This window comes from Erpetoichthys calabaricus, chromosome 7 (genome assembly GCF_900747795.2).
Source record: "Erpetoichthys calabaricus chromosome 7, fErpCal1.3, whole genome shotgun sequence".
Lineage (NCBI taxonomy): Eukaryota > Metazoa > Chordata > Cladistia > Polypteriformes > Polypteridae > Erpetoichthys > Erpetoichthys calabaricus.
Genome location: NC_041400.2, coordinates 73,667,738 through 73,681,771, shown reverse-complemented (window position 1 = coordinate 73,681,771; position 14,034 = coordinate 73,667,738). Strand labels below are relative to the sequence as shown.

The 14,034-nt window shown below is 38.8% G+C and overlaps 1 protein-coding gene across 1 annotated transcript in view; it reads right to left on the bottom strand.

Moving 5' to 3' along the window:
* Positions 1-944: 944 nt before the first annotated feature.
* Positions 945-14,034, bottom strand: part of si:dkey-40c11.2 (uncharacterized) — a 208,753-nt gene continuing 195,663 nt past the window's right edge. Inside the window, exon 16 of the mRNA XM_028804660.2 lies at positions 945-5,978. Within this exon, the coding sequence (XP_028660493.1) occupies positions 5,842-5,978 (137 nt within the window). The 3' untranslated portion in view covers positions 945-5,841. The remainder of the gene's footprint in view (positions 5,979-14,034) is intronic.

Below are 14,034 nucleotides of genomic sequence, written 5' to 3'. Positions count from 1 at the left end.
TTTTTTTAAATTTACTGCAACAGCAGTCAATGTACAGATTGCCTAAGATATGCCTCCCCAAGGCCATCACTGACCCACTGCCAAACTGGCCATGTTGGAACATGTTGTGGGCTACATAACGTTCAGCACGATGTTTCCAGACCCTTTCAAGTTTGTCACATGTGCTCAGTGTAAACCTGCCTTCATCTGTGATGAGAACGGGGCGCCAATGGTGGAGCTGCCAATTGAGGTATTCTCTGGCGAATGCTAACCGAGTTGTGCTGCGATGGGCTGTGAGCACAGGTCCCACTGGAAGACACTGTCGCCAGCTGGGGGTCATTTTGTAGGGTTCTGACAGTGTTCCTTCTATTTCTCTTCACACAAAAGAACAGATACTGGTCTTGCTGCTGGGTTGAAGCCCTTTTACAGCCCTGTCCAGCTCTCCTCGTGTAACTGCCTGTCTTCAGGTATCTCCACCATGGTCTTGAGACTGTGCTGGGAGACACAGCAAATCTTCATATGACAGAGGAGCTGGACTACCTGAACTGGCTGCAGGTACTGCCTCATGCTGCCACTAGTGACAAGAATACTAGCAAAACTCAAAACTAGAGAAAAATCAGTTAGGAAGGATAAGGAGAAAGCAATCGTTTGTGGCCACCATTCGCAAAACCATTCCCTTTTTGAGGGTTGTCTTGCTGTTGCCTCTCTAGTGCACATGTTTTCACTTTCATTTGTACCAAAGCAGGTGAAGCTGATTCACAATTGCGTATGCTTTCTAACTGGACAGTTTATTATCCCTGAAGCTTAATTGACTTGGTGTTAGACTGGGATGATTATGCATTCCTTCAATTTTTTTGAGCAGTGTATTTTCCTGCCTGTTCACGGTGGACCTAACAAGCATCTTTTGAGTAGTACAAAACATTTTCCATAAATGATTACAATAAAAAAGTACACAGATATCAAGATAGTTTAAAAACAAGATATTTTAATACCACATACAATCATCCAGAAAGAAAGACATTATTTTGTGAACAAGTGACTGATTTGTGAAGGTTTGGCACTACAGAAACATTTCAGCAAACCATTTCATGTAACCTGAGTCTTCAAATGTGGAGTTTCTGCAATGGGATAAAGTTACAGTACCAAAAAGTACCCACTGCTATAATCACGAAAATGTTTTACAGATGCTGAAAGTCTGAAGGGAACAAATCTAGTCCACAGTCATGCAGGATACAAACCCATATACAAAACTATACCAATTTAGGAGATGTACTCTCTGAAATTGTGATACAGTATTGGTCCCACACATGGAAAATCACCTAATGAAACAGATAGCTCCATTGTTTATAGAAACATAAGCTTAAAACAAGCAGAACAAGAAAATGTTACCGTGATGTCATTCATGTTTTAGAGACATTTGCTTTTTTCTTTAGGATTCTCATTTTAAATAATAGTATAACACTGACTGGTATGCAGTTGGGTATGCAGGTTTTAGATTATTTGTATTACTCTGATTGTGAAATACTGATAACTATAACACATATGAAAGATGGCATGGGAAGAGTTGTTTGGTATCATACAAATTTATTAGTAAACAGAGTAGTACAGCTATCAAACAATGACTGTTCGGAAATGGAGGCAAAAGCATGCATTGATGTCATCTGCAATGTAAATACATAATGTGTTCATTTTTTAGAAAAACATTTTACAGTTCCTTATTGCTAAGGTGTTGTACCGTATTGGCCATTATGAATGTAGTGAGAAGTCAAGCAAAATGACACCTTTTATTGGCTAACTAAAAAAAATTCATTACATCTTGCCTGAAGAAGGGGCCTAAGTGGCCTCGAAAGCTTGCATATTGTAATCTTTTTAGTTAGCCAATAAAAGGTGTCATTTTGATGGACTTGTATTACATAAGGAACTGTAGTGACATTTGTTTTTGTAGCCAAATAAAATTACTGAGATCCAAATATATATATATATATTATATATCTCCTTGTCTTGTCAAGCTAAGGGTTTCAAAAGACATGTGTCACCACCTCCCTTCTACAACTGAAGTTGCTGACCCGAAAAAAGGAAAAGTGATCTTGAGCTGGCTCTCCCTGCCTTCACCAACAGCCATGTCCTCCCATCAATTCTTTAAGAAGATCATTTACACAGTTGTGGGGCATCTATTATGACAGTCTGAAAAAGAAACCCCAATTCTCACATACACTGTAGTGGCAGTTTCTTTACAAATTTCAATTTATATTCCATGCATTAACCAGGACTTTACCTCTTGAGATCTCAACCTTTTTTAGTTCAATGTTTTTTGTTACCATGACTGTAAACCTAGCTTTCATTTAGGCACACAGTAATGTTGTTTATGGACAAAAAACCATTAATTCAATTGAGGACATGGTCCTGGCAGTTTTTTGCCCTTCACACATTTAATAAATATTTAAATATTTGGCTCACTGTAATCACAGCAGCAATTACAAATGGCACCAATGAGAACAGTGTAGCTCAATATGCAGAAGGTACAAAGCTTCAGTAGAAATTAAACATGCACTTTTTGATAAAATGCTAAAGATGAAGTGTAGCAAACTTTATAAATTTATCATGAAGTCCCACTCACTTTATTTTTAAAAATTTGAAGGAGACACCACACTCTGACACCATTTTTGTGATGTCAGTCAATTGTGTGGTAAGGTTCTGAAATTGTCCTATACATATTTGAAGGCAAAGTTGAATCAAAGTGTGTCAGTCAGCAATTGTCCAACCCACTGTATCCTAACACTGGGTCACGGGGGTCTGCTGGAGCCAATCCCAGCCAGCACAGAGCACAAGGCAGGAACAAATCCCCGGGCAGGGTGCCAGCCCACCACAGGTATAAGCAAGTATACATGTTAATCTATCAGCTGACATAAAAAGATTAGTTATTGAAATTCTAGGCTTACCTGACAATTTTGAGCAATCATTTTAATTAATGTTTAGTCATGTTTCCTATGACATTTTACTCTGTAATTAAGCAAATATGTCTTAGTGAAGAATCTGTATTCTTATGGAACAGAAAAAAAATTATGTAGGTACATTAGGTATGTTTAGTAATAAAACCAGCATCCCATTCTCTATGTGTTTTTTGCAGCCTGTATAACCTGTAACATCATCCAAATCAGGGGTGTCAAGTTCTGATTCTAGTGGGCCCCGCCAATGCAGGTTTTAGTTACAGACACTTCTTCATTAGTAAAGAATTACTGCTGCTCATTGAGTATAAGTATTTTACCTTTATTTTAGTTAACTGGCATTTTAAAATGTTTACCATTTAAGTAAGTCTTTTTTTTCTAATCAGCAGACAGAACATCATGGAATGCAAGTGAGAGCCAGCAGATATTCAGCCAACTGGGGGCTTTCAACTCTTCAACCTGTTTCTTAATTAGGGGTTGATTCTTGCTCTCAATGAAATACATTATTTCAATCTGCTTTTTGCTATTGCTCTCACTCTGCTACATCTGAATTTTATAAACTATTGGTTTTATTTTTTCTGGGAGCACTATAAATATGCCTTGTGACCTAGAATGGATGGATATTTTTCCAACATTCACATTTTTATTATCAGAGATTTTATTGAAATAGATATTATATAATGAACACAAATGTGCAAATGGAACCATGTTTGCTGGTCATTTGCATCTCATTATTGTTTGACTGCTGGTTAAAGAAAAATTACACATTTAAAGTTAAACTTATACATTTTAAAAAGCAAGTCAACTAATAAGAAGTACAGAATGTTCCATTAGCAGCAGTAATTACTAATTCAGAATGCAGATAGAATGAAGCTTGCAGTACTGTGGCTACCCAAGAAGATTGATACCCTTGGTCTAAATCTTAGCAATGTTGTAATGTCAATATATACGAAGTAGTCTGTAAGCAGCTTAGTGCATTATATACAGCAATACCCAAAATTATAATACAGAAATTTTTACAATCATAGAATACCTACCCACTTTCTAAAAGAAGGCCACCAGACATGTATCCCAAGTCCCAAAATAGAATGCTGTCGGATAACATTCAGACCTCATCTTCCTGAAGTCTTACTTTAAATTCCAGAAACGAGGCCACTTCAAAGCTAATGTAGCATCCTAGCACTTATATCAGTCATAAAAGTCTTCTTTCCTGTTCCAATTCCTTTGAAAGCTAGCACATTAGCTCCGTAATTTATAAGATCTTGGTGAAACCTAGCACATATTAAAAGTCTGGCTATACTAAAGCCCTGGAAAACATACTCCCTACTGAAAACATTAAGGTCCACAAAAAACATAAATTCTTAACATTATTTGTGTATGAATGAAAGATTAACACCTCACATTTTACTTACTTTGTTGTCCAATTCCTTAACAACTTTAGTTTCATTCATCTTCTGAACCCACTTATTTTAACTCAGGAATGTAGTCAGCGGAAGCCTATGCTAGCAGCAAGGCAGGTACCACTCCAGGACAGTAGACCAGTCCATCATATTGGAACAATTTAGCATCATCAAAGCCAATGAACCTGCAGAACATTCATGTGACCAAGGTGACAATATTACTACAGTGATGAGCTATGAGCCGTAAACTCCAACTACTATGCCACCACACCAACACATATGCAAGTAAACAATGACAAGATCAAAAAAAATATCAGGACAATCATGATTCTAACCCCTGCAGACCGCTAATTTTCATTGAAAGCAAAGCCTTAAATGAAAGGCCAATTCCCAACACTGCATGAATGTATTTTTAATTAGGCAGTTAGGTTTTGTTTTGATGATGTACATTCATAAATCTGTCGTAATGTGTGGTTTGTTTTAACTCATCACTCTGGACAGGTTCATTTCCATCAAGGTCACAGATCTCCAGAAAATAAAAATGTGAAAGGTTTATTGAAAGAAATACCACATTAAAAATTTTCTACAACAGTGAAAGTAATGTTATTTTTTAGGTGTTTGTAGTTCGTTGAAAAAGAACTGAAACAGTATAAGTAAAAGAGCATATTAAGAATGTATATTAATTTGTTCTTATTTGATCTGTTAAGATTTCTCATCATATGCTTTAAGCATATTGTAGAGATTTAGCACAAGTATTCTATGTATCTATGAATTCCCAATTTCAGGCAATGCAGCGTGCAGCATATCTTTTCTGAATGGTGGCAGACTCAGGAATATGAAACAAATAGAAGGCTGTGAAAGAATTGCCCAGTCATAAATATAGTATTCCACATCATCTGAAAAATTCTGCATGAAAGATGGCAGTGGCTTGGCTTTGGAGAAGTCCATATGGATCTGCGTAGCTGCAGGGTTCATTTTGGTCTACTGCAAAATTGAATAATATGTTGTAGTTGCATTAAGTTCTGTTTGTCAAGCCCCAGGTTTAAGCTACGGATGACTAATTGATGATAGTAATACCACTGACTCTCAGGGTGAGGCAGCTAAGAGGGGTGCCTTATTGCACAGTGGAAGAGAGTAAGGGTGGAAGCATTAACTGGATGTAACTGGTCTCCTCCTATTTACTTGTATTGCTATACAGAAAAATACACAGTAATGTTTATAGCATAATAAAATACAATAGCAACAGCTACTGTGGCTTTATACTGGGAGTAAAAAGCTACCGGGGCTCCGGCAAGTGCCAGACTTGCATGTTATTATCTAAATCTATCTTTCGTGACAGCTACCAAGGCCGCTATTAGGATAAAAGCATCTAGAGTACACTCTAGTTTAAGAGTTAATGGTCAGTGAGCCCACAAATGAAGACATAGCTGCATTAACACCAACATCATGTTCTGTCATGGAATTAGATGGCAAGCAGGCACTCCCTCTGAACATTGGGACATTCCCACATCTATTTTTTAAAGCTTTTCTACAAAAGTGGCAGGAAAGAGTCCCTGGCGACCATCTTCAGTGTATCCCCAGCACCAGGTCTGGTCCACGATTTCCACAGCACGGATAACATCTCCTGGCTTCAACGATAGCTTGGAGTCGTCATCTGTAATGCAAGCAAAACCATGGTATTACAGAAGGATTAGAAAGCCTATTAGCACAGACTGCATAGTCTATTGGCATCCAACATCTTCTGAGCACTTGCCATTCAATTCATAATGAAGGGAGAGCCTGGCTGTTTTTTTAGTTTTAGCAAACGAAGATTAAGCGGTGACATGATTGAAACTGGGTGGCACAGTGGCGCAGTGGGTAGCGCTGCTGCCTCGCAGTTGGAAGACCTGGGGACCCGGGTTCACTTCCCGGACCCTCCCTGCGTGGAGTTTGCATGTTCTCCCCGCGTCTGCGTGGGTTTCCTCCGGGCGCTCCGGTTTCCTCCCACAGTCCAAAGACATGCTGGTTAGGTGGATTGGCGATTCTAAATTGGCCCTAGTGTGTGCTTGGTGTGTGGGTGTGTTTGTGTGTGTCCTGCGGTGGGTTTGCACCCTGCCCGGGATTGGTTCCTGCCTTGTGCCCTGTGTTGGCTGGGATTGGCTCCAGAAGACCCCTGTGACCCTGTGTTCGGATTCAGTGGGTTGGAAAATGGATGGATGGATGATTGAAACTAGTACAGTGGATCAAGATTGTTATTTTAAAATGAGCTCATCAAGAATAAGGAGACACAGTTGGAAACTTGTTAAGGGAAAATTTTGCACGAACATTAGAAAACTAGATCCACATATTATATTTACTAAAATCTTAAGCTGCTCTCAATTACAAAATTTCATAAGGCATCCTCCCCATTATGTTTCATTGAAGGACAATTAGAAGCATCATATTTGCACATTCTGACTTATTTTTATCCACCTTTATAAAAAGGATAAGTGTCTGTGTGTGTCTATCTGTATGTCTGTCCGATTGTTATCCTTTGTCATTTCAAAGGATGGCGCATCACAAACATTTATAGTAATAAAATGCATTGCATTTCTCATTCCAATAGATAGCACATTACAAACATCAACACTGCTTTTACAAATCCCATACCAAAGGGCATATAACATATTGCATTGCAAACATTAATGCTCAGGTGTATGTTGATTACCTAGATTTCAACCCATTGGCAGGTAGCACAGCTAATCTTTAATAAAATGACAATTATGCATGCAAGCAACCAAACTTTAGTGAGAATATTGGTCAGAAATTATGTCTGGAGCATAACTGGAGCAAATGGCCACCTACAGGTTAGTAAAGCCAAATAGAGACTAGTAATGACTGCATGAAAAATGCTAGGAACCTGACTTAACTTTGTGTTGCTTGTTTTAGAAACAGTGTAAGGAAATTTTAGTTGGGGTTGAGAAAAGTGTGGCTGTGGTGGCACAGCATGGACTCTGCTGCCACTCCACAACCTCATAACACATTTCTGTACAACTACTGATATTACCTACACGGAAAACCATCATTATATATATGTTAAAGGAAAGAAAGCTTCAGGTTTAGCAAGAATCCAGAGCTTTGTGTAATATGTGAAAATACCATCTAAATTACAGGTTCAAACAGACAATGAATAGTATGTAATCAACGTCAATCAGCTTACTTGAATCTATCAACCACTCTTTGGTAAAGCTAAATTTAATTGAGCTGTACCTACTGTTACAATGTTCAAAATGTGTGCCTGATAGAATACAGTGAGGGCATTGCCTCACAGATAACAGCAATGCTAGCCATGCTGAGTCAATCTATGGCTCTTAGCATGTGTGTTAAGCGCAGTCCTAGACACATCAGTTCACGTAATCCAATTAAAGGGTCATGGGAAAACACAGTCTAGTCCAATAGCATTAACTGCAAGGCAAGACCTAACCAAAATCCTGCTATATCTTTCATAAATGACATACAAACACTTCTGAATATTGAAACACTGTAACTCCCTTTCATCTTTATTCAGAAAGTTTCAAAGAAACCAGTTCAGCTGCATAGTATCCATTCCAAGTCCTTAAAGTGATTTAGAGAAAGACAAGCTATTTCATTTTGAATTTCTTCAAGGGAAATATCACTGCAATACAATATTGGTATGTGTCACTGTACACTCCTAAATTAGGAATGTTAAACTAAACAGTCTCTTCTCTGTTCAGGGGTTGATCTAGCCTGCTTAGTTGTGTAGTGAGTCATACTGGTAATCTGAGACAGTATTTACCGCTCAAAACATAGTGACAACAGAAATGTGCCAGGTATACCGCCCAAATGGGATTTGAACAATAAATCTAAAGCAAGGAGACGGACAAGAGGCTCAGTGATGACTCGGCTGTTGTATTTGGCCAGTTTTTGCTTCTTTTAGTGGACTAGATTACTATAATGGTTTCTGTGTAAACAGCCCAGCCATGTGGTTTACGGTTTTATTAAAAAGTTGAGTGGTCAATGTTACGCAGTTATCCTCAATTGAAACAAAAAGTTTTCCTTTCTTCTCTAAAGCAACTTAATCAATTGGATTTATTCCCTAGTATGAATGTACCTATAATATGAATTTATAATCAAATTCCAGACTGCAGAGAACTGGAGCTCATTACATTATTAGTGGACACAATGCAGGAAACATTCTTGTCTCTAGCAGATCCCACTCACACACCCACCCACACTTACATAGTGTGGTAAGAGGTAGATGGGATAGGTATTAAAGGTTGAGCATTCCTAATCCGAAATTCCAAAATCTGAAATACTCCAAAATCATAAACTGAAATTGCTGTCGTTTAGTTATGACAATAATGTAAAAGTCGATGAAAGATTGAAAGAATTGACAGGTACATCATGTTTGTGAAAATATGAATTGTAAAATATGCATTTGTAATAAACAATGTGTTACACCCCATCAAAAGAAGGTGAAAAGGACTACCATTAAGAGAGTTTATAACAAAGAGCCACAGAAGATGCAGATTTCAGCACTCAAGACACCCGAATCAGTAAATGTGTCTAATGACAACAGTAGACCCACAGACAAGGCTACACAGCAGCCATCTTTTGATTCCACGTTTAAGCAAATGACTAAAGGAAGTTAACTTTACTGTCCAAAATGGAAATGCAAACATGTCATGTCAGAATATAGCTGCAGTGCTTTAACACACAGTACATACATACAACACAATGCTTATGTAAACTATTTGCTGTTGTTATGCTAGTACAGTAAGTGATGCAACAGTCAAAACAACAAAGACATTGTAGTAGACAGAAACACTTTTCATGGATCCAAGCAGCTGCAGTACTCTGCATATGTGTGTCTGTCTCTACTGTCACAGCGCTCATTATAACATACAAAGTATTGTATGTTATAATATAAAGTAAAAGTTGCATTGTGTTACTGAGATTCTGAATAGATTAGAGCAAATTTTAGCATTTTATTTTCTCATACAGTCAAGGCTTTTGCTCAGTTTCTTTTACTTTCTCCCTGAAACCTCTGTGGCATAAAGTGCCTGGGCTGGAGGAAAAGATGGCGGGTGTTTTAGGAAAATGCAAATATGCAAATATTTTGAAATCTAAAATACTAACCTGAAGGTATTGGGAATGTGAAAGGAAAACTCTGAGGACACACGTACAAAATTCGGGCATGGGAATTAAACCTACTCCTTTACTGGAAACGTGAGTAGGAAGCACTATGATCCCAAACCACACCCCTTGAGAAATTTGAAATAAACACTGTTGGACTCATTTTAAATACAGAAGCAATACTTTTATATTAGACCAAATAGTGCTGTTTGAAACCAAAATCTGATGTCTGAAGGAATGTCACTTATTGTTTTACAGAGTGTAGACTGCAAAACAATTGTGCACATTGCCACAACATGTGTTTTGTCATAAGCTCATTGTAAAAAGAAAAAAACACCCACACTTTATGGCAACTACTCATGCAAAGTAGTTTCCACAAACCAAATACCTGCTGCTTACTATGTAATAAGAGGACTGAGAAAATAGCCGGTTAAAATCAACCTTCTAAAACAAGTAAGCTTTGCATTCAATAAAACAGAAATCATGTTTTTAATAAAAATGCACCAGATTATGTTTTAAGATTATTTCTGAACATGGTGCTAGAAAGCACCCATCCATGCACTCATGTATTCAGCTGTTTTCTTAATTCTCATTTTTCATTTATTGGGAGGAGATGCTAAGCCCACTGTAATAAGCATTCAAGATTCTTCAAAATAGGGGGCAAAATTAGGGCTGATTATTGTAAAATGGACTGGGCTATGGCAGAAAACCCAAACACACAAAGAAAAGGCTCTAAATTGAACCAAGTTCTAAAGCCAGGAGGGTTGTCCATCATGGTGCCTGTAGCAACTACAAAGTTTCCCATGTTTTTTTATAGCACGGGCAATCAAAATCCTATAGCATTTTGTAATCAGCAATCTAAATTCTCTTAGCTACAGTAAAAATAAGAACATTACATGATACAAATCCAGGTAAATTACTAGGTAAAGACATGTAGTGAAAAGTCAAGCAAAATGACACCTTTTATTGGCTAACTAAAAAGATTACAATATGCAAGCTTTCAAGGTAACTCAGGCCCCTTCTTCAGGCAAGATGTAATTACATCGATTACATCTTGCCTGAAGAAGGGGCCTGAGTTGCCTCGAAAGCTTGCATATTGTAATCTTTTTAGTTAGCCAACAAAAGGTGTCATTTTGCTTGACTTTTCACTACATTCATAATGGCTAACACAGTACAACACCCTAGTACTAGGTAAAGAACGTTTAATTGTGAAATTCTTACTTGTATGCACTAATCAATACACAACATGCCACCAGTTACTGGCATCATGATTAGTGAGTATAACTACCTCACCCCAAAACTCTGTCAGATAAACAAAGTGAAAAGCTCTATATTGGATACTTTAGATATGAAACACACTCTCAAGATAGATATAAAAAGTTATAACATACAGAATTACAGATGTGCATATAGAAAGAGATTTATCGAAGGCACTATATAAAACAAGTACATAACACTGCTGCAATATAAAATTTATAGACATATAGATTTGAAAGGCACTATGTATTTGAGAGATAGATATACTGGTTATGTAATGTACTACATGATTGATTGATTGATTGATTGATTGAGCTTCATGGTGGGAGAGTCCTCTACAGTTTTCAGGTCTGGAGATGCAAGCATTAATAAAGCGTGCAACAATAATGACTCAATAAACCTATATTTAAAACTTTTGTTTCTTCCTTTGTTTGACTGTTAAATGGAATTCCACTAAACCTAATATGCTGCATTTCTGTCCAGCTTTATCTACTGTCTGGGACCATTTCTAGTGATTTAGTTGCCCCCAGGGAATCTGTTACTTTAGTCAATTTTGTGACATCTATACATTTAAAGAACTCGTTCCACAACCGTGCACTGAAAAAGCAGGTTGAAATAGAGGATGGAAGGGTGTAATTTATTTAAGTTAACTATAAAATATGACTGAACACAGAGTGATCTTAGCACTGATATACTGTAAGAAAAACCAGCCCACTTCTCAAATACCGTGGAAGCAACCCATTTCTTTACCCCTCTTCCCTTCTCTTTCTTCTTCTCATGAACCTGTCATTTAATACCCACTATTCGAGTTTTCACCTAAAATCATCTCCAGACTGCTGAACCTGAGATGGAAACATAGGCCTGAAGGCAAAGTTTAACAGGGCCAGGAGATAAAAGAATGGCTCTGGACAGAAATGGGCAGGTGTTGGTGGCCAAAAGATAAAAAAAAAAATAGTCAAACTCAAAAATGTATCAAAAAAATCAAACAAAAGCCAAAATTCAGACTACCAGAAATGCATAAACTTTCTCTAGAGTAGGACAATAAATTATGTTGTTTATCCACAAACACAGGTGATCAGTGATAGCTTTAAATATCAATGTAGAAGGTTTAGTGATTGGAAACTACACATGGCAACAGTAAACAATATGCCATTGCCCATAACAAAACCACAAAGATGGCAGTGCCACATGAAACCAAAAAGCAGTGTAAATATTTTACAAAAATAGTCATAAAAATAACAAATGCCAAAACATTATTGCTTTTAAAAATCAAATACGGATATGGATAAATATGTATTAAGATGTTCTAAAACCTCCAAATCATGAGAAAGATTCAAGACTCAATAAGTGACTCTGGTAAAAGAAAGAAGCACCAATCCTGCCAAATGAATGACTTTGCCATGACGACACTATAAAACCCCTTCCGGGATCACTTCGAGTCAAGCCACAGAACCTGTAAAGGTCCAAGTCCTCTGGACACATTCCCAAAAAGGTGCACAACTGTTCATCTAATCAGGTGAGAGAATATAGAGCATCTGGAAAATTATCTTTAACCTCATCCACATATATTTTTAAGCCCAGATATCAAAGTAATAAATAAATGTATCCAGGAGAACAAGTCAGAACCATTTGTGGTATCTCCAAGTGATGCTGAGGTTCACGAAGGAAAGTAAATAATTAAACAATGTGTAAAGTTAATATGATCAACTGAGTTGACTGAGTCAGTTGATCGAGCTGCCCTCTGGGACATCCTGAGACTTCGCGGGATCCCCCTGAAGTTGCTGGATATAATGGCCGGCCTGTACACTGGTACTGTGAGTGCTGTGCAGAGTGGAGGCAGGACCTCTGCGTTTTTCCCAGTTGATTCTGGGGTTCGTCAGGGGTGTGTTCTTGCTCCTACTCTGTTCAGTGCTTGTATGACTGGGTGTTGGGCAAGGTCGTGGGGTCCAGAGGCTGTGGGACATCTGTTGATGAAGAAAGGTTCACGGATCTTGACTTTGCTGACGATGCTGTGATCTTTGCAGAGTCAATGGAGGTTCTGATCGGGGCGCTCGAGAGACTGCGTGATGAGTCTGAGTGTCTTGGCTTTGAGAGTGTCCTGGATAAAAACCAAGATCCAGGCCTTTAATGACCTCTTGGGCACGGCCATCAGCAGTGTGTCTGTTTGCAGAGAGAATGTTGACCTTGTTCGGAGGTTTACTTACCTTGGCAGTGACATTCATGTCTCTGGTGACTCTTCCTATGAAGTCAGTAGACGGATTGGGAGAGCATGGGGGGTCATGAGGTAGCTGGAAAAGGGTGTGTGGTGCTCCTGATATCTATGCAAAAGGATGAAGGTCCAAGTCTTTAGAGTCCTGGTGCTTCCTGTCTTGCTATATGGTTGAAAGACATGGACACTATCCAGTGACCTGAGACGAAGACTGGACTCCTTCAGTACTGTGTCTCTCCGGAAAATCCTTGGGTACGTAAGATCTTCATTGCTGGACCAGGCCAAGGGGTCGCCCACGTAACACCTGGCTGCGGCAGATAGAGGGTCATTTCTGGAGGGTGAGACTGGACCATGTGTCTGCTGGGGGGGGGGGGGGGGGGGGGGGTGGGTGGTTGCCAACCGGGTGCGGCAACTCACGTTACCAATGCATGCTTCCCAACTTGACTTGAAAGTTAATATGGTCACAGCATTTGCTATTTAGGTTTCCATCCATCCATCCATTTTCCAACCCGCTGAATCCAAACAAGGTCACGGGGGTCTGCTGGAGCCAATCCAAGCCAACCCACCGCAGGACACACACACCAAGCACACACTAAGGCCAATTGGAATCGCCAATCCATCTAACCTGCATGTCTTTGGACTGTGAGAGGAAACTGGAGCACCCCGGAGGAAACCAATGCAGACACGGGGAGAACATGCAAACTCCGCGCAGAGAGGACCCGGGAAGCGAACCCGGGTCTCCTTACTGCGAGGCAGCAGCGCTACCACTGCGCCACCTGGCCGCCCCATTTAAGTTTCCTTACTGAAAAATGTTTACATGGAGGAATACTGCTCTCACTAAAAAGAGCTCTAGAGCAGCAGATGAGCACCTCTAGCATCACCCTCTCTTCACTTTTTAAAGCCCTATAGTCTTTTTTACTGGAGATAAATGCTTCTGTATTGGTTTCCCATAGGTACTTTCAAAACCAATGGGAGGACTGTTAAGTGTGTCTTTGCAAATTTAACTGAAAACGCAAGATGCAGTTTTTTTACTAATCACATGATAAAAAAATAAGAAACTTAGATTGTCAGCTTTGCATAGAAATTGAAAGCTGGAGATAAGACAAATTACAATCCAAGATGATCCCAA